The 26,517-nt window shown below is 40.8% G+C and overlaps 1 protein-coding gene across 1 annotated transcript in view; it reads left to right on the top strand.

Annotated features, from left to right (window-relative positions):
• Positions 1–26,517, top strand: part of LOC122932163 (prostaglandin reductase 1-like) — a 62,764-nt gene that overhangs the window by 19,123 nt on the left and 17,124 nt on the right. Inside the window, exons 3-4 of the mRNA XM_044286425.1 lie at positions 6,898–6,943; positions 13,651–13,710. Coding sequence (XP_044142360.1) covers positions 6,898–6,943; positions 13,651–13,710 — 106 coding nt within the window. The remainder of the gene's footprint in view (positions 1–6,897; positions 6,944–13,650; positions 13,711–26,517) is intronic.

Raw genomic sequence — 26,517 nt, 5'->3', positions numbered from 1 at the left:
ATTTTCCAGAATATGGGCTAAAGTCTACCATCTGTCAACTAATGTAGAGATGAGTGAATCAATACTAAACAAATCACATTTGTTACGAATTTCACAAAAAGTCTTCTGCCAAACTAATCCGAAGCTTTTGGGATTCTCTTCGGACAAATTGTATAAAACTGTGCCATTGTACTGTTAATATGGGCAGTTAGAACCACAAGGGAGGAAGAAGACTGAGGATCCCATGAAACTGGAAGGAAGTGGGGGGGGAGGCTTGCCCTGATTGACTTAGAGGTGGAAAGACAGTCTAATCAGCCAATCAGGGGGCAGCAGGCAGGCAGATTCTTATGCTGAGATAGAAGAATCATTCTGTGACCTAGAAGGAGTGTGTGTCTGTAAGAATGGTTAGAAACACAAGCCACTAATGTACTGTGATAGAAATACTATAAGGAGAGAGAGATAATGTATGTACATTTTAGGGAAAGCTTTGAGGGAGTAAAGGGCTGGTCACACTGGAAAAATACAGCAGCGTGCTGTTGCAACAGTTTAGGCTGTCAGTTCTGCATTACAAAACCCCCCCCTGGCCTTTTTTCAGAACCTGAATTTTCTATGTTGCCAGGACAACACCGCAATAGCATTCTACTGCAAAAGCTATTATGTAGTAATTGTACATTGTTCAGTGCCTGTGCGTTATATCCATGCTATTAAATGCGTTACATTATAGCTAAAGCATTTTACGGCAATAACGCCATGTTTTACCCATGTTATTGAATGCATATTTGAAAGACATTTCACTGCAAATACTGCATTGTTATTTCTTTGTTAGGCTACTTTCACACTTGCGGCAGGACGGATCCGACAGGCTGTTCACCATGTCGGATTCGTCCTGAGGCTATTTCGCCGTGCCGCCGGACCGCCGCTCTGTCCCCATTGACTATAATGGGGACGGGGGCGGAGCTCCAGCGCAGCACGGCGGTGCACGGAGAAAGGCTGCCGGACTAAAATTACTGCATGTCAGACTTTTTAGTCCAGCGGCTTTCTCCGTGCACCGCCGTGCTGCGCTGGAGCTCCGCCCCCGTCCCCATTATAGTCAATGGGGACGGAGCGGCGGTCTGCGGGCACGGCGAAATAGCCTCAGGACGAATCCGACATGGTGAACAGCCTGTCGGATCCGTCCTGCCGCAAGTGTGAAACTAGCCTTAGTGGACTCATTACTACATCAGACCATCGGTTTCATTCACATTTTAGCATAGCTCAAATACATTTAACAGTGTGTTTGTAGAAGGGGAGGGACATTTAATTTGCCTCTGTTTCAATGACAGAAAACCCACTTGCAATTTTACTACTACCATTTAATAATCTGCTTGTACCAAACCTATGATTTTTCATTAATAGGGAACTTGTAGCTTTTTTATGTATAGGCCTCATACTAAAATAAATGGAAGAGTGCAAAACGAAAGACCTAGGCCTCGGCCTCCCAGAGTCAGAATGTAGGTAGTAGCAGTATTAGCAATGTCAACCATCCATCCAATAGTAGTAGTGGGCCACAGTTCTCCCAGATTCTAAAAGGGTCAACTCTGCTGCCAAATGCAGGAGGAGTACACCGTCTGCTATTCAGGGGACTACCTGTGAGGAACACACTAGCAGTGCATGGGTTCATGAAAGCAGCAGCAGGCAGGTATCACGCAGTGGTGGAGGGAAAATGTCAGAGTGGGAATTTTTCACAAACTCGCTGGGGGACGTTAGCAAGGTGGAATGCAGAAGGAGAGGCGCAGCCAGGGCGCTAATGTTGGCAAGATGGCCAACACATGGAGCGTCAGTGGTGTTGGAAAACCGTGCCACTTGTTTAGTGTTACAGCCTGATGCAGAAACTCAGGGGCGGACACAGACAGCAGAGGACCCCTGTGCAAAGTATGTACCTGGGCCCCCCCAAAAAAAACAACACCCATACAGATATAAATATATACGTGCAAAATAAAAAAAATCTTGATAATATGGGTCAATATGTTTATATATTTTTTTCATACTAGGCCATGCCCTTTATCTCCTCCCAAGGCCAGCACATAGTAGTAACGCCCAAACTATGCCCCCTTCACAGCACTTATGCCCAGATATGTGCCCCTTCACAGTAGTTATATCCAGATATGTGCCCCTTCACAGTAGTTATATCCAGATATGTGCTCCTCACAGTAGTTATATCCAGATATGTGCCCCTTCACAGTAGCTATGCCCAGATATGTCCCCTTACAGTAGCTATATCCAGATATGTGCCCCTTCACAGTAGCTATGCCAGATATGTGCCCCTCACAGTAGTTTTGACAAGATATATGCCACTTCACAGTAGCTATGCCCAGATATGTGCCCCTCAGTACTTATATCCAGATATGTGCCCCTCACAGTAGTTATGACCAGATATGTGTCCCTCACAGTAGTTATGACAAGATATGTGCCCCTTCATAGTAGCTATGCCCAGATATGTGCCCCTCACAGTACTTATATCCAGCTATGTGCCCCCTCACAATAGTTATGCCCAGATATGTGGCCCTTCACAGTAGCTATGACCAGATATGTGCCCCCTTCACAGTACTTATATCTAGATATGTGCCCCCCCAGGGGTGGAAACAGAAAGCAGAGGGCCTGGGCCCCCTCCCCTTTCCCCTAGCCCCCTGCAACCACACAGACATACAGAAATAAACATAGGCCATAGGCAAATATTAATACATAGTGACGTGTGACAGCAGAAGGCACACCAGATTGTCAGCTCCTCCCGATCCTTCAGGGGGAGGAAGGGGTGATCAAGGGCATCAAAGATGGTGGAGACCGTTCAGATCCTGTGGTCCATATTAATGCCCTCACACAGTAATTATTGCCCCTTTGTGCCAGCACACAGTAGTAATATACACATTGTGCCGTGTCACAGTAGTTATGCCAGATATGTGCCCCTCACAGTACTATGCCCTGATATGTGCCCCCTCACACAGACCCATTGAAATGAATGGGTCTGAATTCAGTCTGAATGATATGCATTTGCTGCACACATCACATCCAGTAGGAAAATTCGCTATTGAAAGAGGATTTAATCTGACATCACACGTGGAGGGACACCGCTGCATGCCATTTGCTGACACCAGACAAAGCAACCATGCGACTCTCAGCAAGTATCGGACCCTTCTGATTTGATAAGTGTTGGGTGTCGGAAATGTTTTTGCTCTTTCTCCGTGTCTGATCAGAAGAACCTGAGGGGGTCATTTATTATCCCGAAAAACGCCTATATTTCCGGTGCAGTCGCCGCAATCTGCGACTTTGCCCCGCTCACGCCATGTCTAAATAAGTAGACGGGGAAGGGGAGGGGCCGACAGGCCCGTCTCATTCACCATTTTCTACGCCTGGTTTAGGGGTAGAAAATGATCTACATCTAGAACTCGAACATGTAGAAATGGCGGAGGATCCACCAAGGGTTATGGAGAGGCCGGCGCCTCTCCATAACTTCGGCGGAAGCACCGCCAGATATAGGGGTTATTAAGATCGGGGTCTAAAACGCTGGTCTTAATAAATGACCCCCTGAGTATCTAAGCAACACTTTTAACCAATTTACACGACACGAACCATATGCATTTTCTGATCTGCAAATTACGGATGACGTCCATGAGCCATCTACCTTTTTTTTTGCAGACCCATTAACTAGCCTGCATGTTGGGGACCAGTATAGGACATGTCACATTTTCTATCCTTTGGGGAACAGACATACGGATGCAGAAAGCAAATTACTTCTATATGCTTTCCATATCCGTATGTCCGTTCTGCACAAAACAGAAAATGTGACACGTCCTATACTTCTCTACAAAATACGGACTGCAGACCCATTTAAGTCAATAGGTCTGCAAAAATATGCGGATGGCACATGGACCACATACATAGCTTGCCGATCCATGGACCGCAAAATACATGAGTGTGGGCCAGGGCCAGTCACAGGAGGGCCAGAGGGGGACAGGAGTGATTGGTGGAGTAAAAAAAATAACATACCAAGTGTCAAGTTCAGTGTCTGACAGGGACAGTTGGCACAGGGGCCACCTCCAGTCCTTACTCACTTGAACCTGAGTTGCTGGTTTGCTGCAGGCCTCACACATTAAGCACCAACTCTGAGGTGCTGAAAAGCTAGGAGAGGACCAGATGTGGGTGAAGCTACCGATGGGGGCTACCACCATCACTTGATGGGGGCGGAGCTACCTCCATAACTAGACAGGGGCGGAGCTACTGTCATCACTAGACAGGGGAGGAGCTACCATCATCACTAGAAGGGGCGGAGCTACCGACACCATGTGTGAAGTGGCTCAGCACAGGCCTGCCACAGGAGGCAGGGCGATCACAGATTCAGCTCAGGACGGGCTGCCCAGGCCTTGCTGTTCAGAGCTGTGGACGGCACAGCACGTCCTCAGACTCAAGACAGTGAGCCGCAGATTGCCATGGGGGCCCCTTCTACATGCTGGATGGAGTTATGAATGTTGAAGCTGGGAGCTCTCTGCTTCACCATTAGAATCAGCTGTCTGTGCGTCCTGTGGAGGGCCCCCTCCCACGCTGGGCCCCTGTGCAGCTGAACCGGCTGCACAGCCGGTATGTCCGCCCCGGCACCTTCTCCCGTCTTCGCTACCACAAGCAGCAGAAGTTGCAGTAGCTAGTACAGTGGAGCATTTTTTTCATGTACCATGCCAGGCTGACTCAAATCAGCAAATAGAGATGTACTGCCTCAACACACGGGTTCAGCCCTACCTGGACTCTGGTCTTTCTGGGCGTCCATGTACAATGTTCACTGACCCCACGGACTTCTGGGCAGGAAGATTGAAGCAGTGGTCTGAACTGGCCCAGTATGCTCTCTCTATGTCATATCAGAGAATTTTCATTGCGGCATGTGGTGCTGTCATACCTAAACAGACAAAATTGTCCTTCGCCAGGGTACAAAACATCACTTTTGTCAAAATGAACAGGGAATGGATCCATGAAGATTTTCACATTCCTCTGGCTGAGGCCAATGAATAGATCTGAAGGTGCCCCATCATGCCCCTGCTGCTGTCTGCCTGTCTATCATTATGTTCTGTACTACATGGTTGCTGCTGCTATATTGCCACTGCCGTGGTCTGCCTGCCTACCATCATGTTCCATACTGTATGACTGCTGCCACCATCATGTCACTGCCGCTGTCTGCCTGCCTACCATCATGTTCCATACTGTATGACGGCTGCCACCATCATGTCACTGTCTCTGTCTGCCTGCCTACTATCATGTTATGTGTGGTATGGCTGCTGCTACTGCCACAGCTACTACTCCCTGCTGCTAATCCCCCTACTGCCCCTTCCATTGCCCATACTGCCACACAAGAATTGATTTGGGTCCGAATCAAATTGTTTAAAAAATTTGCTGAATTGAACATGAAACGAATTTCAAGACATTCGCTCATCTTTCAAGGGTGGGTTCACATCATGTTTTTGCCATCTGTTTAACTTATACTTTGGGGGGGATAAAAAGATACAAAAGTATAGCATACCATGCTTTTCTATTCTGCAGAGTCCAGTAAAACTGTATATGGTAATGTATACTTTCTGTATGCCATCTGTTAACATATATGTTTTTTGTGAACCCAGTCTAAACTAAAGTATATAGTGTTTTATTATTGAAGTCAATGCCTAGATTTACTAATCCTGTAAATGGTGTAATCTTAGAGAGCCTGTCTAGACCTGCACCAGACGTACCGCAGAGGCTCAGGCTGGATGATAAATCTGGTGCAGGGATAGACAATTTTCACTGACTATAATTACTATTGGTTGGCTTACATTAATACAGGACTTCTTTGTACTAAGCCCCAATCCCTTGACGAGTAAGTCAGAAAAAGTGTAAAAACCCTAGTTGCCCAACTTGCACCCCATTTTAGGCTACTTTCACACTAGCGTTCGGAGCGGGTCCGTCTGATGTTTCATCAGACGGATCCGCTCCTATAATGCAGACGTTTGCATCCGTTCAGAACGGATCCGTCTGCATTATAACTTAGAAAAAATTTTAAGTGTGAAAGTTAGTCAGACTGATCCGTCCAGACTTTACATTGAAAGTCAATGGGGGACGGATCCGCTTGAAGATTGAGCCATATGGTGTCATCTTCAAGCGGATCTGTCCCCATTGACTTCCATTATAAGTCGGAACGGATCCGCTCGCCTCCGCACGGCCAGGCGGACACCCGAATGCTGCTTGCAGCGTTCAGGTGTCCGCTCACTGAGCGGAGCGGAGGCTGAGCGCTGGCAGACGGATGCATTCTCAGTGGATCCGCCTCCACTGAGAATGCATTAGGGCCAGACGGCTGCGTTCAGTGGCTGCTTGTGAGCCCCTTCAAACGGAGCTCACGAGCAGACACCTGAACGCAGGTGTGAAAGGAGCCTTAGACAGGTTTTAGGTGTACACACCTTAATAAATCTGGGCCAATATATACACAGTGTACAGTCAGCTCCAAAGCTTCTGGTGGCTGTATGTGGACAGAATTTTACCTTTTTAAAAGGTTTTTGCAGCCATAGAAAAATAAAATTTCAGTAGGATGCTAATGGTTTAAAAAAAAGATTCATACCCCACTGCTGCCATTCAGATGGTGCCTGGGTCCACAATGTGTGCAGCTTTTTGCTGACATAGCGGGAATGTTGCTCACCCAATCACTGGTTGCAGCAGTAATGTGCCTCACCCAGTGATTGGCTGAGCGACATTCCCAGCCATTTCCTGCTGTGTGAGGATCTCAGCAGGGAATAGATGACAGTGGAGACTTAGGCACCATCAGAAAGGCCACGATGGGGTTGGGGAGGGGAGGTACCTATTTTATTTTTTTACTGGATCTATTTTCCACCTGAATTCATAATAACATTTTTATTTACATGTATATATTTTCAGAAATTTTGCTGGAATCAGTCTTTTTAAGTGTGGACCCATATATGAGGTAAATAAGTTTAATAATAATTATAGTAAGGCCTCATGCACACGACCGTATGTATTTTGCAGTCCACAAAAAACTGATCCTTAAAAAATACGGATGATGTCCGTGTGCATTCCGTATTTTGTGGAACGGAACAGCTGTCCCCTAAAAGAACAGTTCCATACTTGTCCGTAATGCGGACAATAATAGAACATGCAATCGCACACTGCAACCAGCACTCTGCCTTGCCTTTATGCTGGATGTTGAATAAGGCATTGGTGTACATTTTGGCCAAAGCGTAATGGCAGAGTGCTGGTTGCAGTGTGCAGAGTGCTGGTTGCAGTGTGCGATTGCATTTTTGTGTTTTTACATTTATATTTCCATTTCGCCATAGCAATTTGCACCTGCTAGGGGTTGTGCGGGCTGAAATTTTCCATATTTTCAATAATAGAACATGTTCTATTTTTTTGCAGAATGGAAATACGGACATTCAGAAATGCAATGCACACAGAGTAACTGCCGTTTTTTTGCAGACCAATTGAAATAAATGGTTCCGTATACAGTCCACAAAAAAACCGCAACGGACACAGAAAGAAGATACGTTTGTGTGCATGAGCCCTAAGTTATACTTTGTTGGTCAATTTGATTCCAATTTTGTCATTTGTGGGTTGTTGGTGTACAACTAAACTCTGAGTAGAGTACTAGGTGCGAAGCCGCTAAAATGGCACAACATCCCAGAACAAATATTATGAATGTGAACATACACTCACCTAAAGAATTATTAGGAACACCTGTTCTATTTCTCATTGATGCGATTATCTAGTCAACCAATCACATGGCAGTTGCTTCAATGCATGTAGGGTTGTGGTCCTGGTCAAGACAATCTCCTGAACGCCAAACTGAATGTCAGAATGGGAAAGAAAGGTGATTTAAGCAATTTTGAGCGTGGCATGGATGTTGGTGCCAGACGGGCCGGTCTGAGTATTTCACAATCTGCTCAGTTACTGGGATTTTCACGCACAACCATTTCTAGGGTTTACAAAGAATGGTGTGAAAAGGGAAAAACATCCAGTATGCGGCAGTCCTGTGGGCGAAAATGCCTTGTTAATGCTAGAGGTCAGAGGAGAATGGGCCGACTGATTCAAGCTGATAGAAGAGCAACGTTGACTGAAATAACCACTCGTTACAACCGAGGTATGCAGCAAAGCATTTGTGAAGCCACAACACGCACAACCTTGAGGTGGATGGGCTACAACAGCAGAAGACCCCATCGGGTACCACTCATCTCTACTAAAAATAGGAAAAAGAGGCTACAATTTGCACAAGCTCACCAAAATTGGACTGTTGAAGACTGGAAAAATGTTGCCTGATCTGATGAGTCTCAATTTCTGTTGAGACATTCAAATGGTAGAGTCTGAATTTGGCGTAAACAGAATGAGAACATGTATCCATCATGCCTTGTTACCACTGTGCAGGGTGTGGTGGTGGTTTAATGGTGTGGGGGATGTTTTCTGGGCACACTTTAGGCCCCTTAGTGCCAATTGGCCATCGTTTAAATGCCACAGGCTACCTGAGCATTGTTTCTGACCATGTCCATCCCTTCATGACCACCATGTACCCATCCTCTGATGGCTACTTCCAGCAGGATAATCCACCATGTCACAAAGCTCGAATCATTTCAAATCGGTTTCTTGAACATGACAATGAGTTCACTGTACTAAAATGGCCCCCACAGTCACCAGATCTCAACCCAATAGAGCATCTTTGGCATGTGGTGGAACGGGAGCTTCGTGCCTTGGATGTGCATCCCTCAAATCTCCATCAACTGCAAGATGCTATCCTATCAATATGGGCCAACATTTCTAAAGAATGCTATCAGCACCTTGTTGAATCAATGCCACGTAGAATTAAGGCAGTTCTGAAGGCAAAAGGGGGTCCAACACCGTATTAGTATGGTGTTCTTAATAATTCTTTAGGTGAGTGTATATATATAGGCTTCTCTACATACATGAAAATGTCAGCAATAATCATTTTTCCCCTCTTGTTTTGTTGTTTTATGTGGTGGTTTCTCTGGTGTTTTTTATGCACACAATGGGGGTCATTTATCAATCTGAAATATGCCTAAATTAGGTGTATTTCAGGTGCAGATTGCAGCGCCACGGTTAGTGGCGCTGCAATCTGCGACTTCTCCCTTCTCAGGCCAGGTCTAAAATTTTGGATTGGGAAGGGGATGGGCCGTTAGGCTTATCTCATTTACAATTTTCTACGCCTGTTTTAGGGGTAGAAAAAGGTCTAAATGTAAGACAATTCAAAAGCTGTGTTACATTTTTAACTGTCGGAGGATCTGCCGAAGGTATGGAGAGGCCGGCGCCTCTTCTTAATCTCGCCAGATGCACCGCCAGTTTAGGCCTTTATTAACATTGGCGTCTAAAATGTTGGTCGTAATAAATGTCTCCCCAATGTGTCTTACCAATAGCATTTTTCCCCTATAGAGAATGGGATGAAAACACCAGAGCTTAAGCATTTTTGAAAAGAAAGAAGCCAAAACAACAAAAAACTAAAAATATAAATAAAAATAAATAATGTTGTGAAAAAAATCACAAAAATGCAGAAAAACAGCACTAAGTATGGCAGAAATCATTAAAGGAACAATGGCCAGTACCAGATGTTAATATATCTTATTCTTTACGGTTTTGCTACTGCAGTTTTTTCTACATGGGCAGTCCAAGGAAAATATTCCTAGTACTGCTTTTATGGAAAACCATGTTGCAATACCTCATGTAAAACCATGATCATGTGGTTGTTAAATAATGTTTTTCCCTTCAAAGTCAATAGTGGAAGAGGCAGACTCATGCTACAGGCTACATTTTAAATGGGTTAGCTCAATAATTTTATGTTTAGCAAAAAAAAAAACTCAGTGTGGGAGATTTAAAAAAACTGGTGTGAAGTAGAACTGGCTTAGTTGCCCATAGCAACCAAAAAAATGACAGAAAAAACTAAGATAAAAACATCCTGCACGATATGCTACAAATGTGCGGATGTCCCTGGCCATATTATTGAAGAAAACCACAGAAATAAGATAATAATGCACTTAGTAAAGTAGATGCAAGCACTATATATGGACAAAGTCCTCACTCTGATATGATAATATCTGAGACACTTAGTCAATATATTTTAATCAAAACACATCTAAGCCCGCCTACCGAACGCCAAGGTGGTCTCAGGTCAGGCGGGTCCTACGCTAAACCTACCTAAGCCGTTGGGCTTCTATGTTCAGGAGCGCAGACGCCGCACATATGGTGTGCTGCTCCTAGTAACCTCCATGTGCATCAAGCAACCAATGGGAGGAGGAGCAAGCACAGCCATATGTACCACCTAATTAAGGCGCTCTATTGGATAGGGGAGGGGGGCAAAAGTGCAGAGGAATGCTACTCCAAAGATAATAGGTGCGCATTCACACTTGAAGGTGTCACTCCCTCAAGCAAATACTACATAGACAAAAAAATCACAGAAAAAACTAAGATAAAAACATCCTGCACGATATGATACAAATGTGCGGATGTCCCTGGCCATATTATTGAAGAAAACCACAGAAATAAGATAATAATGCACTTAGTAAAGTAGATGCAAGCACTATATATGGACAAAGTCCTCACTCTGATATGATAATATCTGAGACACTTAGTCAATATATTTTGATCAAAACACATCTAAGCCCGCCTACCGAACGCCAAGGTGGTCTCAGGTCAGGCGGGTCCTACGCTAAACCTACCTAAGCCGTTGGGCTTCTATGTTCAGGAGCGCAGACGCCGCACATATGGTGTGCTGCTCCTAGTAACCTCCATGTGCATCAAGCAACCAATGGGAGGAGGAGCAAGCACAGCCATATGTACCACCTAATTAAGGCGCTCTATTGGATAGGGGAGGGGGGCAAAAGTGCAGAGGAATGCTACTCCCAAGATAATAGGTGCGCATTCACACTTGAAGGTGCCACTCCCTCAAGCAGATACTACATAGACAAAAAAATCACAGAAAAAACTAAGATAAAAACATCCTGCACGATATGATGCAAATGTGCGGATGTCCCTGGCCCATAGCAACCAATCAGATTCCACCTTTCATTTTTCAGAGCTCCTTTGGAAAATGAAAGGTAGAATCTGATTGGTTGCTATGGACAACTAAGCCAGATTTCCTTGACAACACTTTTGATAAATATCCCCCATAATTCTGAGCATCTTTTGTAGTGATGTATATTTAGAGATTACATTTAAGACATATAATAGCGCCACCTAGCAGTTCAGCCCGATAGTACACCCTCTTTTCTACATGTTCAGAGATGGACATACATGAGCTGTTTCTGTGCTCTGTCTCTTCATCTTTGGTGTGGAAGGATCCCTGAGATTAAAGGGGTTGTCCATGATTAGAAAAACATAGCTGCTGTCTTCCAAAAACAGCACCACCGCTGTCCACAGGTTTGTGCAGTCATGCAGATCTGCCCCATTTACTCCTACGGAGGTATGCTGTATACCAGACACAACCTATAGACAGGGGTGGCGCTGTTTTTGGAAGAAAGCAGCCATGTTTATCTAATGCTGGACGACCCCTTTAAGCCTTTCCTGCTTGTCAGAAGAGGAGAATGTCATTGTGCATGTTCAGCATCTCTACTCACAAGCAGAGGAAAAGAAAATGAAGTTCTTTCCCTCTGACAAGCAGAGAAGACAATGTAGATTATGGGACAGGCTGCCCCGCAGCAGGCATCACCCCACTCCTAAAGATTGCATATACTTATCCACATCTGAACTCATAGGCTTATTTAGTACGGGGAAGGGGGGGGGGGTGGCTGAACCGCTGGGTAGTGCTTAGAAATGAAATATCCGTTCACATAACATATTTATGTCCCAATATAAAAGATGTTTTAATCACGTGCTGTATGTGACTAACTCTAAAATTGTGGGATAACCACTTTAACTCCCTTCTCTCACAGCACAATAAATATACAGCAGACGTGGGTGTTTTAAAGATGGCCCCCATTTTTGAGCACAGCAGGCCCCATAGCCACCGGGTGCCTGCTATTTTCAACAGGCTAATGTCTGCATTCAGTGATAATGCTGATGGAGAAATTTAACTCTCAGACGCCATGGTAAAACGTGAACACAGCATCTGAGAGCACTAAAACCGAAGCCCAATGCTTCCGGCCCAGGACATCTTCCCCTGGTTGAGATTGGGGAAGGTATTCCATAGTAGTAGTAGGCCTGAGCCTGTACTGGTATATTCCAATGCCGGCAGCATTGCCTTGTAATACAGTATACTGAATTCTGTAATGGATAAAAATCCATTGCAAAATACAAATGGTAATATAATGATTGCAGGCTATAGTCATCTAGGATGACAAAATAAAGTTAAAAAAAATATTCAAATCAACCACCTTTCCCCAAAAGTAAAATATAAATAAACGAACAATATAAAAAATAAACATCATAGTCATCAGTATGAAAACACATGTACTATTTAAATACATATAAAAAAAACTTAAAATGGCCAATTTGTTGTTTTCATTGATTCACCTCCCCAAAAAAATGTAATAAAAAGTGATCAAAAAGTCCTACACAACTCAATGACATAATTGGAAAGTACAGATCATTCAGCAGAAAATGAGCCCCCAAACAGCTCCATAGACATAAAAGGAAAGTTGCGGGGGTTAGAATATGTTAATGCAAAAAAAATATATATTGTTTTTTCGACTAAAATTCGTTCTTTTTTTTTTTGAGATTAAAACACAAGAAAGGCTATACAAATGTGGTATCGCAGTAATTGTATTGACCTGGAGAATTAAAGGAACAGGTTAGCTTACCACTCAGGTAATTCTGTAAAAAATGAAACCCATAAAGCATTTTTATTTTCCCAATTCACCCTATTTGGAATATTTTCAGCTTCCCACTACATAGTATGCAACAGTAAATGGTATCATTAGAATGTACGACTTGTCCTTCAAAAACCAAGCCCAAATATGTGAATGAAAAAAAAAGTTATAGTTATGGAAGGTCTAGAGTAAAAAACGCTCAACAAAAAATCCTCCTGGATTAAAGGGGTTAAGGGTTGTTTAAGACACAGCAGTTTTTGCTGCAGTTTTTTTTTAGCTAAAGCCAGGAATAGATTCCAAATGAATGAGAAAAATAAAGGACAGACTTATACTTCATTGCTGGATCTATTTCTGGCTTTGGTCACAAAAACTGATGGTTTCAGCCATGGAAAATTTTTGATACATATTTTCCAAGCAGAATGGATTTCACTGCCATTCTATAATGAATCTGCAGCAAAATCTGCATGTGTTAGTTGCGGATTTGCCCCGGAATTCACCCTTTGCAATACAACCCACAATGAAGATCCTCAAAAACTCTAGTGACGGGTTCCCTTTAAGAAGCTGCCCTAAGTCCTGAAAACATTACTGTAAATATGGTGACAATCAAAGCTTAGAAATCCCAGTCTCAGATTCACACCCACTTTTCAATACTTGCAGCAGAAGGCCACAGAGTGCCATTTATTGGGTACATTTGATTGGCAGTGAAAATTAATTTCTGAGTCTGAAGAAACTGTTAATGCATATTTTCTTTTTGTCAGATTTTATTGTTAAATACCACAGAAATTGGCATTTTTGAAGGGTAAAACAATATTTTGTGAATACTCATGATGACATGCAAGCAGCATTAACCAAATTCTTTTATATCTTACAGGCCGTATAGTAGCCGGTCTATGAAAGATGGGGATGTAATGATAGGATCCCAAGTTGCCAGGTAATATATATAATCCATGGCTTTCAGGATAGATGGGTCTTGGGTTGTCAGACAGCAGGTTACCAGATTCCTATTCATTTTTCACTTCTGTTAACTAAGGAGTATATATGTTTAATATGTTTGATACTGTACAGTAAAAAAGTAATAAAAGTAACCCTCCATTTTAAGAAAACAAAATCACATGAACTGGGTAACAAAAAGAATACTTACGTGGTGCTCTCCTTTTCATCTTTTTAGTTGCAGATCCTGCTATTTCTCAAGCTCCTCTTCTGTCATCCAAAAGGGGTTGTCTGGTAATTTGATATTGATGACCTATCCTCAGGATAGGTCATCAATATAAGATCGTCAGGGGTCCGCAGGTAAACCCCTGCTGATCAGCTGCTAGAAGAGGCCATGTGATCTGTAACATCAGCCTAATTGCAGCTCAGCCAGATTGATGTGAATAGGGCTGAGCTGCAATGCCAAGAAAAGACGCTGTACAATGTACTTAGCGGTGCTTGGAAAGATGCCGGGAGACAGATTTGCTCACCAAAGCTCCAGTGAGCACAGCGGCTCCCTGATTAAACTGGTCAGCAAAGGTGCGGAAACTCGGACCCCTGACGATGTGATAATGATGACCTATCCTGGGGATAGGTCATCATTATATTTACATGAATAACTCCTTTAATGAACCAGAGGGTCATTTTAAATAATTTCACTGCTGCAGGACCTTCTCAGTCTTTTTTTTTTTAGCTAAATTGGGAATAATAACATTTTTTTTTTTTTAAAGTTAACAAATTGACTAATGACTTTCTGGTTGGAATCAACTGTTTTGGGGTTCTTGTGCTCATCAACAGAGCAGAGCTACATCAAAGGCCTATCACCTGGCCAATCAGTAGCCTGCTTTATACTGAAGGGGAACAGGATCTCTGAAACAGTGCTATTTTGCAGGAGATTTTGGCTTGCCTGATATCCAAAGTCACGTTTCAAGGCTCTTTCATAGGTCAGATGGTGACTTACAGGGTAGTTACCCACAGGTTAGTCAGAACGTTTAATTCCACAGGAGGAGAGCTATTGTGTGCGTTTACAATGCATACAGATGTAGTAGCGCTTGCAAACACAGGTTTCACATTGCATATTAACGAATCGTGACTTCTCCTCTTTCATTTCGAATGAAATAACAATTCTAACAGCAGTACACAACAAGGCTAGTAGATGGCAGTGTTAACCTAAAGTACATAATGACAGTACATTACACTATGCCCGATCCTTCTCTGCAACCTTCCTCCACAAATGTAACATTATAAAGTGTATATGTAGTGTGGTAAGGTGAACAGAAAAGTGTATGGTAAAGTCCTGGAAGGGGTGTATATCCCACCCAGATTCCTCAACTGGGTGAGGTAAATAAAATCCAGAAGTTTAAATGGTCTCAGCAATATGTAGGTTGCTGAGACAGTTTTGTTAAGTTTATGGGCTGGATTCTATTGGACTGGGAGAAGGTAGGATTGGTAGAGGCACCTCCCCAGTCCACACCATTCTGGGACAGGTTTTTCCCTAGACTGAGGGATCCCAGCTGAAGCCAGTTGGGATCATCAAGGGGAAATAACGCAGAGTCCAGGCTGTCAGTCTGGGGAGAGTAATGCCTGGAGAAAGTCTGGGAAGCTGGCTGCCCTGCTGGCTAGAGAAGCCAAATTCTCTGTGTGAACAGTGTTCAATAGGTGAGTTAGGAACTTTACTGTATTAGCCAGAGCCCAGACGGACAGGTGTTTATTTTCGTTTGGTTTATGTTTTGTGGTGCTGGACCTTCACCTTACCCAGTGAATTATAACTGGGGTTGCCTGTATTGCCGGAGTGTGATAAATAAAGCAACAGTTGGACTTTAGCCCTGTGGTCTGCAAGAGAATCTGTCATCGCTGCCCTACCTGAGAGTGTAAGCCCTTACAGTAGGTATAATACTTCACCCCCCCATCCTGCAACTTCTGATGTTCCCATTTCAGGGTGGCTGAGTGGGCGCGCGATCCCCCCAGCCTGCTTTACCACTCAGCTGCTATATTTAATATTTAATTAGATGGCCGGATCTATATCTAAAATCATATATCCTTTATTCTAAGAACAATGCCGGCTTGAAAGGTCACTGTTATTAAAGGGGCGGGTGCTATGAAGGTCCCTGTTAAAGGGGCGGTCACTGTGAAAGTCACTGTTAAAAGAGCAGTCATTGTAAAAGTCACTGTTAAAGGTATGGTCACTGTGAAAGTCACTGTTAAAGGGGTGGTCACTGTTAAAGTCACTGTTAAAGTGGTGGTCACTGTTAAAGGGGCATTCACTGTGAAAGTCACTGTTAAAGGAGCAGTCATTGTAAAAGTCACTGTTATAGGTATGGTCACTGTGAAAGTCACTGTTAAAGGGGTGGTCACTGTTAAAGTCACTGTTAAAGGGGCGGTCAAATTAAATAGATGAAATATACCCGTGCAAAGCAGTTTTTTTTTTTGCTAGTATACTATATAAATTAAATTTACTACACCATATTATAGCCTAAACTTTGCTTAATTGATACTGTTGGATGATAAATGCGCAGCTGGGAAAGATGTATGGCAAAATTGCATGATACACATATATTTTTATATTTGTTTTGCTTTTATAAAGTACATAAGTCTATTTGCATTAATGTATAATATATCGCATGCTCCCCAGGGAATAAAGTGTTAAGCCAAACAAATAGGAGGAGGGCGACTGCTGATTATTTCTTAATTCATTCCAAAATTTTCATTCCTAGAAAATAAAAATCCAATAAATAATCACAGCTATCAAGATTATTTTGTCTTTTATTTGTAAAAAAAAAAACACAGACGGATAGAGATTAATCTGTTACATACTGCATAGAATATCACATTTCTGTCTGCGGGAATATTCATATTGTGTAAAAAGAACATTCTCAGGTTTTTCATTAGGCACATTTGTAATTCTCTAGTGAATCCCCTTCTAAATATTTTGGATGCTACAGTACTTCTACTGTGTGTAATCATATTTGTTTCCAGGATAGAGACTTTTCTGAAGCAGCCTCTGAAGTATGAAGGATGGTGCATTCAGTGTAAATATTCTTATCTTTAAAATCTCCTTTTAATCCAGAAAATGTACAAAACTTGATAGTATGAATTTAAAGAGCCACTTTAAATTCATACTATCAAGTTTTATACATTTTCTGGATTAAAAGTAAGTGTGACATGGGCGGCACAGTGCTTGAAAGAATAATGTAGTATATATACAAGGAAATTCTGCCTGGCCTATTTTTCGGTTATTGTTCTGTCGGACTGCATATTTTTTTTGTGATATTTACAATAAAACCTCATAGGTTTCTGTGTAGTAGTCCATTTACTGCAGCTGTATAATCACTCTATTCAGCTAGAAAGTCTCGTATGTAATGATATTACTTTAGTTATTCCCACTTTCCCAACTACTACAGTACCCCCACCACCAGCCATGCATTATTTTTTTTCCAGACCCTTCTTTGCTAGTGCAGTGCAATAAATGTACAGCAAGACCTACTGCAAATGAGTGCAAAAGTAATGACACCAGTTGTTGGTATGGATTTTTAACTTGGCGTACAAATTAAATAAATCACCTTCTATTGAGGCAGGTCTTTCCGCTCCTGCCCTACATCTACAGTGCCATTGTTCATGCCATATACATACTGTATATTTCTATATAGTATAGTATATATAGTATTAGAATGTGTTTTTTGCTTCTCTTTCCTCCTGGCCTAATTTCTATGTGGCATATGCTTTTTTCCCCCCTCTGTGACATTATGAGTTCAGTGCACTTCGGTGGCTTCTGGAGTGTTCAATATTAGTGTGTGTAATACAGTATATCTCTGAAGACTGCTGATGCATCAATTCTGCGTGCACCTTATCTCAATATAGCCAGACATGTGGGAAAAGCCATTTGGTAAAGGAAAGCGTCAATATAGCAAATGTGTTTAGAGGAAATTAAATTGCGTGTTAAGGGTTATTCAAATGGACTTTGTCATCAGTATGTAGCTTTTCTGACCTATTCAGTTGTACAAGATAATATAACATTTTCCCGGACTGAAATCCAGAAATCCCACTCACATCCCGACACCCATTCTGGGGCTGAGAAGTTACCCTAAACATGGTGCTCCACAGCAGCTTCAGCTCCACCAGTGCAGCAGCACACATACTCCTGTGACAGGGATGGTAGCGTGCATCCCTCTATAACCAGAGCTGCGGCGCACATCCCATAGTGACCCGAATGACATCACACACACCTCTCTACCACTAAGCACCATTATTAATGTCATTATTAATTAATAAATAAATATAAACATAAGACCTAATAAACAGCAGTGCACATCTAGCAGCTGACACCATAGAGGTCCCTGTGCTGATACCGCCTTCTCATTGTAATCCCCGCTCTATAAATAATAACCACTCCATCTGGATGGTGTGGGGTTTTTTTTTATACCAAGAAAGCTATTTGCCCACATCCACATATTTATTTATTTTAACTTCAGAAGCAAACATACATACACTACAACTACAGTACAGTACAGTACATGCTTCAGAGCAGGGAGAGTTGTGTCAATCAACCCAAAAATGTAGGTTAGGCAAAGATCTTGACATCCTGCTGGAGCTTCACAACATTCTGGAACACAATATGCCACAATGTAGTTAATCATGTACTGTAGGTAAAGCAGAGATCCCGACACCCATGCTGGAGCTAAGAAGTTACCCTAAACTAATATGATGCTACTGTATAGATCTATCTATCTATCTATCTATCTTATCAATACAGTAGCATCGCAGGATCATTGTGGGAGTATTATATTAATAAATCAATACAGTAGTAGCGCTGGATAAGGTGTAAAATACACCAAAAGTTGACAGGCAAAAATAGACCAATATATGCAGCGCTGCTGCTGTATTGATTTTATTATATATAAATATATTTAGATTTTATATATTTATATAATATATAAATATAGTATAAGGAGAGAGACACGCGATCGCGTTTGATATTTACAGTATCATGCACTTATACCGCCCAATCAAAGTCTTAATAAGAACAAAGTGAATAGGCTTTATTTACTGTATATAAATATTTACTGATACAAAGGAATTTTATTTGCTAGATTATTAAGATAAGGAATAATCCAAAAACAGGAGCGCTGAGCTGCAAAAAATAGGTTTCATTCACAGAATACAGCATAGTCAGCCAATCAGAGAAAAGTTCCCAGGCAATTAAGGTTAATTGGTGATGACAGGTTGTCAAAACAAAGTTTCATATCTGCTAACAAGGCAATTAACCTTAATTGCCTGGGAACTTTTCGCTGCTTGGCTTGCTATGCTCTAGAAGCCATCGAAGTGCACTGAACCCATAATGTCACAGAGGGAAAGCAAAATAATATGCCACATAAAAATTAGGCCAGGAGAAAAGAGAAGCAAAAAACACATTCTAATACTATACTATATAGAAATATACAGTATGTATGTGGCATAATAATGGCACTGTAGATGTAGGGCACGAGCGGAAAGACCTGCCTCAACAGTAGGTGATTTATTTAATTTGTACCCCAAGATGAAAATCCATACCTACATCTGGTGTCATAACTTTTTCACTCTTTTGCAGGAGGTCTTGCTGTAAGTGGGAATATCTAAAGTAATACCATTACATACAAGATGTTCTGGCTGAATGGAGTGATTATACAGCTGCAGGCTACAGAAAATGGACTACTACACAGAAACCTATGAGGTTTTAATTTAAATATCACCAAAAAATACGCAACCCAACAGAACAGTAACCCAGAAATAGGCCAGGCAGAATTTCCTTGTATATATAATACATGATGCTCTCAAGCACTGTGGCGCCCATGTCACACTTACTTATTGGCTCTTTAAATTCATATTATCAAGTTTTATACATTTTCTGGATTAAAAGGAGATTTTAAAGATTAGAATATCATAAATTGTGGCTGGCATTGTGCAGCTACACTGAATGCACCATCCTTCATACTTCAAAGGCTGCTTCAGAAAAGTCTCTAACCTGGAAACAAATACGATTACACACAATAGAAGTACTGTTTCATCCAAAATATTTAGAAGGGGACAATTCACTTTGAATTACAAATGTGCTGTAATGCAAGGCACCAACAAACAGACCAGTGATGAAAGCAAAAAGGTGTTTATTCACCAGAAACATAAACGTCCAGGACACTTGCTGGTAACTAGTGTTGAGCGCGAATATTCGAATATCGAATTTTTTTCGTGAATATCGGCACTTCGCTAATTCGCGAATATTTCGAATATAGTGATATAAATTCGATATTTCGAATATTCTTTTTTTTTTTTTTTTTTATTGTTATATTTTTTTCTTTCCCACTTCCCTAAAGTTGTTCTTACCTGTCCTTTGGATTCCTGGCTTCCTGGCTGCTCCAGTCAGTGCCCGTTGCCGCTTCTGCCGACTTCCATGCTCATGGAGCGTCCCCATCACCATGGGAACATCTCCATATACTAGAATGTACTGTCGGATTTGAGAATTACGTTGAAATCGCAATTCGATTTTTTCAAGTTATAATAATCGAATTTCGATTTTAACTTAGCACTGCTATATGCCATATTAGGCTAACTAATATGGCATATAGCAGTGCTAAGTTAAAATCGAAATTCGATTATTATAACTTGAAAAAATCGAATTGCGATTTCAACGTAATTCTCAAATCCGACAGTACATTCTAGTATATGGAGTCGTTCCCATGGTGATGGGGACGCTCCATAAGCATGGAATATGGCTTCAATGGCTTGGTAGAATTAGCGAATTGACGAATATATTCGTTATATTCCACAAAACGAATATAACGAATGTATTCGTCATATTCCACAAAACGAATATAACGAATGTATTCGTCATATTCCACAAAACGAAGATAACGAAGTATTCTGCATCTTCATTTTAGCTACCTATTCATCAATTTCGCTAATTCTAGCAATGATATAGGAAAGTTGACTATAGAGACAGCTAAGTTTAATTCGCTATGCGATTATATTACTGCTTTTTTTTAAATAAATAGAATAATTATAATACCTGATAATTATTATAATTATACTATTTATAAAAAAAAGCAGTAATATAATCGCATAGCGAATTATACTTAGCTGTCTCTATAGTCAACTTTCCTATATCATTGCTAGAATTAGCGAAATTGATGAATAGGTAGCTAAAACGAAGATGCAGAATACTTCGTTATCTTCGTTTTGTGGAATATGACGAATACTTCGTTATCTTCGTTTTGTGGAATATGACGAATACATTCGTTATATTCGTTTTGTGGAATATAACGAATATATTCGTCAATTCGCTAATTCTACCAAGCCATTGAAGCCAACCATATAGTAAACCAGGTCCAAGTTGGAATCGCAATTCGATTATTTCAAGTTATAATAATCGAATTTCGATTTTAACTTAGCACTGCTATATGCCATATTAGGCTAACTAATATGGCATATAGCAGTGCTAAGTTAAAATCGAAATTCGATTATTATAACTTGAAAAAATCGAATTGCGATTTCAACGTAATTCTCAAATCCGACAGTACATTCTAGTATATGGAGTCGTTCCCATGGTGATGGGGACGCTCCATAAGCATGGAATATGGCTTCAATGGCTTGGTAGAATTAGCGAATTGACGAATATATTCGTTATATTCCACAAAACGAATATAACGAATGTATTCGTCATATTCCACAAAACGAATATAACGAATGTATTCTGCATCTTCATTTTAGCTACCTATTCATCAATTTCGCTAATTCTAGCAATGATATAGGAAAGTTGACTATAGAGACAGCTAAGTATAATTCGCTATGCGATTATATGACTGCTTTTTTTTATAAATAGTATAATTATAATAATTATCAGGTATTATAATTATTCTATTTATTAAAAAAAAAGCAGTAATATAATCGCATAGCGAATTAAACTTAGCTGTCTCTATAGTCAACTTTCCTATATCATTGCTAGAATTAGCGAAATTGATGAATAGGTAGCTAAAATGAAGATGCAGAATACTTCGTTATCTTCGTTTTGTGGAATATGACGAAAACATTTGTTATATTCGTTTTGTGGAATATGACGAATACATTCGTTATATTCGTTTTGTGGAATATAACGAATATATTCGTCAATTCGCTAATTCTACCAAGCCATTGAAGCCATATTCCATGCTTATGGAGCGTCCCCATCACCATGGGAACGACTCCATATACTAGAATGTACTGTCGGATTTGAGAATTACGTTGAAATCGCAATTCGATTTTTTCAAGTTATAATAATCGAATTTCGATTTTAACTTAGCACTGCTATATGCCATATTAGTTAGCCTAATATGGCATATAGCAGTGCTAAGTTAAAATCGAAATTCGATTATTATAACTTGAAAAAATCGAATTGCGATTTCAATAGGAGAGTAGCCTTTAAGTTAAAATCGAAATTCGATTATTTAAATCGCATATTAATCGCGATAACAAGAATAATGACGAATATTCGATTTCGACGAATATAAAACGAATATTCTATCGAATATTCGCGAATTTCGTCGAAATCGAATATGGCACCTGCAGCTCATCACTACTGGTAACAAGGAATAATAACAAAAAACCAGGCAAGGAGATTCCAGGAATAGTCCCAACCAGTGCTGAATGATGCTGTGCACTTGGCAGTCGAGTCACTCCAGATCTTGGGTCCGCTGTAAGGACAAAGTTCCTGGCAGTCTTCAGTCACTAGGAGTTGTGACCTAACCCTGGTTGAGGGAAAATAACAGTGGGCACTGATCACCCTGAGAGACCTCCTTTTAAATGCCTGCTGACCAATCCCAGGGTGCCAAGTGTCCACTACCATAGGTGAACAAATTGCCCTGCACCTTAAGACAAGGCCTAAGGCAATCACAAGTTGATTAACCCATGGCTGGCTCCCTAATCCACTTTGCTCTTGTGAGTCAGTATAATATGCGCCACTGGTCGACGAAGTGCATAAGAAGCGCGTACTCGCGACCGTGTATCCCTTTGCGAACCTGCCCTCGTGCGTACGCACGGACGCATGATTGACTCAGCGCGAGTATGCGAGCGCGTGGACCCAGATGCGGAAACGGAAGTCGCAGGAGACACCGGAGACAACCCTGGCCGCGGCGTCTTGTCACTCGCCTGGCCACTCTGTCCCCGGGACTCCGACGGTCCTCCCCTCCGATGTCCACGCGAACGCATCTCCGCACTGGCTCGCAAAGGGGTCAGCGCTGGTGCATCAGAGACACGCATAACCTGTCCCGCAACTCCACGAGGACCCCTCTTGGTTCCCCTGGAGTGCAAAGCAGGTGAGGATCTTACATGTGCCTAATGAAAAAGTGAGAGTGTTCTTTTTACACAATATGAATATTCCTGCAGACAGAAATGTGATATTCTATGCAGTATCAAACAAAGAAGGTTTTTCTTGTTTTGGATTCTATGCAGTATGTAACAGATGAATCTCTATCCATCTTGTCTGTGTTTATTTACAAATAAAAGACAAAACAATCTTGATAGCTGTAATTATTTATTGGATTTTTATTTACTAGGAATGAAAATTTTGGAATGTATTAAGAAATAATCAACAGTCGCTCTCCTCCTATTTGTTTGGCTTAACACTTCATTCCCTGGGGAGTATGCGATAAATTATACATTAATGCAAATATACTTACTGGTATGTACTTTATAAAATCAAAATAAATATAAAAATATATGTGTATCATGCAATTTTGCCATAAATCTTTCCAGGCTGCGCATTTATCATCTGACAGTATCAATTAATCAAAGTTTAGGTTATAATATGGTGTAGTATATTTAATTTATATAGTATATTCATATTTCATAATTATTGTGTAGTAGACAGTAATAAAATAGGTATAAATAAATAGGTATATAGCTCTTTAACCCCTTCAGGACATTTTTCACCTTAAGGCCCAGGCCCAGATATCAAACATGTTTAGTGTGATTTTTATTTTTTATTTTTTTATTATATAAATGTAATATATAAATTTGCGGCTATAAGAAGAAATAAGATTTTTTAAACTTTTTTCTATATTTAAAAATATACGTGTATCTTGCAATTTTGTTCATTCACGGTCCCTCTTTTTATTACTAGTGCTGTGCACTTTTTAACCCCTTCCCAACCCATGACGTACTACTACGTCATGGAAACCACTGCGTTCCCGCAATTTGAAGTAATAGTACATCATGGTGATCGCATGGGCACCGGAGCGGTGCGCACGCAATCACTGCAGGGGCCCAGCAGTCCCTGGTAGTCAGGCCCCTGCTGTATCCATCAGCATCGCTGTAAAAGCCGATGCCGGTGGATTAACGCCTTCTATGCCGCGGTCCGCGCTGACTGCGACATAGATGGGGGTTGGGTCGGGTGAGTGAGCGCATCGAGTCCCCGCGCTGCTGTGGCGGGGACTCGATGTGTCAGAAGGCAGCCCGATGACGTGCAGAGGCTGCACAATGCCTTGCACTGCATCGGTACCTGCCTTCTACGGGTGCCAAGGAGATCAGGCTGGGTCTCCTAGGCAACCTGTTTGTGTACTACTCACTGTAGTACAAGAACAGGCAATGCATTACAATACATTAGGTATCGCCGTGTCCGTAATGACCAGCTCTATAAACATATCACATGATCCACCCTGTCCGATAAAAACCATAAAAAATAAAAATAAAAACTGTGTAAAAAAAGCAATTTTTGTCACCTTACATCACAAAAAGTGCAACACCAATTTAAAAGGCGTATGTCCCACAAAATGGTATCAATAAAATCATCACCTCATCCCTAAAAAAATAAGCCCCTACCTAAGATAATCGCCCAAATTTTTTTAAAACTATAGCTCTCAGAACATGGAGACACTAAAACATCATTTGTTTGCTTCAAAATTGCTATTATTGTGCTAAAGTGAAATTCCTTTAAAAAAAAATACATATTAAGTATTGTCACGTCCGTAACAACCAGCTCTATAAAAATATCACATGACCTAACTCCTCAGATGAACACTGTAAAAAGGGGGGGAAAAACGGTGTAAAAAAAATGGCATTTTTGTCACAAAAATTGCAACTGCAAGTGATCAAAAAGGCATATGCCAAAATACAGTAGTACCAATCCGACATCACCTCATCCCGCAAAAAATGAGAGCCTACCTAAAAGAATCGGTCAAAAAATAAAAAAGCCATCACTCTCAGACAATGGAGACACTAAAATATGATAATTTTTTGCTTCAAAAGTGCTATTATTGTGCTAAAGTGAAATAAATTTTAAAAAGTATACATATTAGGTATTGTCACATCCGTAAAAACCAGCTCTATTAAAATATCACATGAGGTAACCCCTCAGGTGAACACCGTAAAAAATATAAAATAAAAACTGTGTAAAAAAAACACCATGATCAAAAAGACATATACCTCCCAAAATAGTACCAATCAAACCGTCGCCTCATCCCCCCAAAAATTAGTACTTATCTAAAAAAATACAAAAAGCTATGGCTCTCAGACTATGGATACACTAAAATATCATTATTTCGGTTTCAAAAATGCTATTTATGTGTGAAACTAGACATATTAGGAATTAAAAAAATGGGCGTTCAGAAAATGGAGATACAAAAATCAAATTTTTGTTTTCAAAAATGCTTTATTATGTAAAACTGAAACAAACATCATAGAAAGTAGACATATTTGATATCATTGCGTCCGTAACAACCTGCTCTATAAAAATAGCGCATGATCTAACCTGTCAGATGAAAAATAAAAAATAAAAACTGTGCCAAAACATCAATTTTTTGGTTACCTTGCCTCACAAAAACGTAATATAGAGTGATTAAAAATCATATGTACCCCAAAATTGTACCAATAAAACTGGCACCTTATCCTGTAGTTTCTAAAATGTGGCCACTTTTTGGAGTTTCTACTGTAGGTGTGCATCACGGGGGCTTCAAACGGGATATGGCATCTAAAAACCAGTTCAGCTAAATCTGCCTTCCAAAAACCATAAGGCGTTCCTTTCCTACTGCGCCCTGCCATGTGCCTTTACAGCAGTTTACGATCACATGTGGGGTGTTTCTGTAAACCGCAGAAACAGGGTAATATATATTGAGTTTTGGCTGTTAACCCTTGCTTTGCTACTGGAAAAAATGGATTAAAATGTAAAACCTGCCCAAAAAGTGAAATTCAGAAATGTCATCTCCATTTTCTATTAATTCTTGTGGAACACCTAAAGGGTTAACAAAGTTTTGAGGGGTATAGTTTCTAAAATGGGGTCATTTTTGGGTGGTTTCTATTATGTAAGCCTCACAAAGTGACTTTAGACCTGAACTGGTCCTTAAAAAGTGAGTTTTGGAAATTTTTCGAAAAATTTCAAGATTTGCTTCCAAACTTCTAAGCCTTCTAACATCCCCAAAAAATAAAGTATCATTTTCAAAATGATCCAAACATTAAGTAGACATATGGGGAATGTAAAATAATAATTATTATATGAGGTATCCACTATCTATTATAAAAGTTGAGAAATTGAAATTAGAAAATTTGGGAATTTTTCAAAATTTTTTTTTCTTTTTCCCCAAATAAATGTGAAATATATTGACTCAAGTTTATGACTATCATGAAGTAAAAGTGTTCCAAAGCTATTACCACATAAAGTGACATGTCAGATTAGAAAAAAATGGCCTGGGCAGGAAGGTCAAAACAGGCCCTGGGTTGAAGGGGTTAAAACATGTTATTTAATAGCGATATTACAGAGCAGAGTAAGTCCTCC

This window comes from Bufo gargarizans, chromosome 1, assembly GCF_014858855.1.
Source record: "Bufo gargarizans isolate SCDJY-AF-19 chromosome 1, ASM1485885v1, whole genome shotgun sequence".
In the NCBI taxonomy this organism is placed as follows: domain Eukaryota; kingdom Metazoa; phylum Chordata; class Amphibia; order Anura; family Bufonidae; genus Bufo; species Bufo gargarizans.
This window is presented reverse-complemented; position numbering and strand designations above follow the sequence as displayed.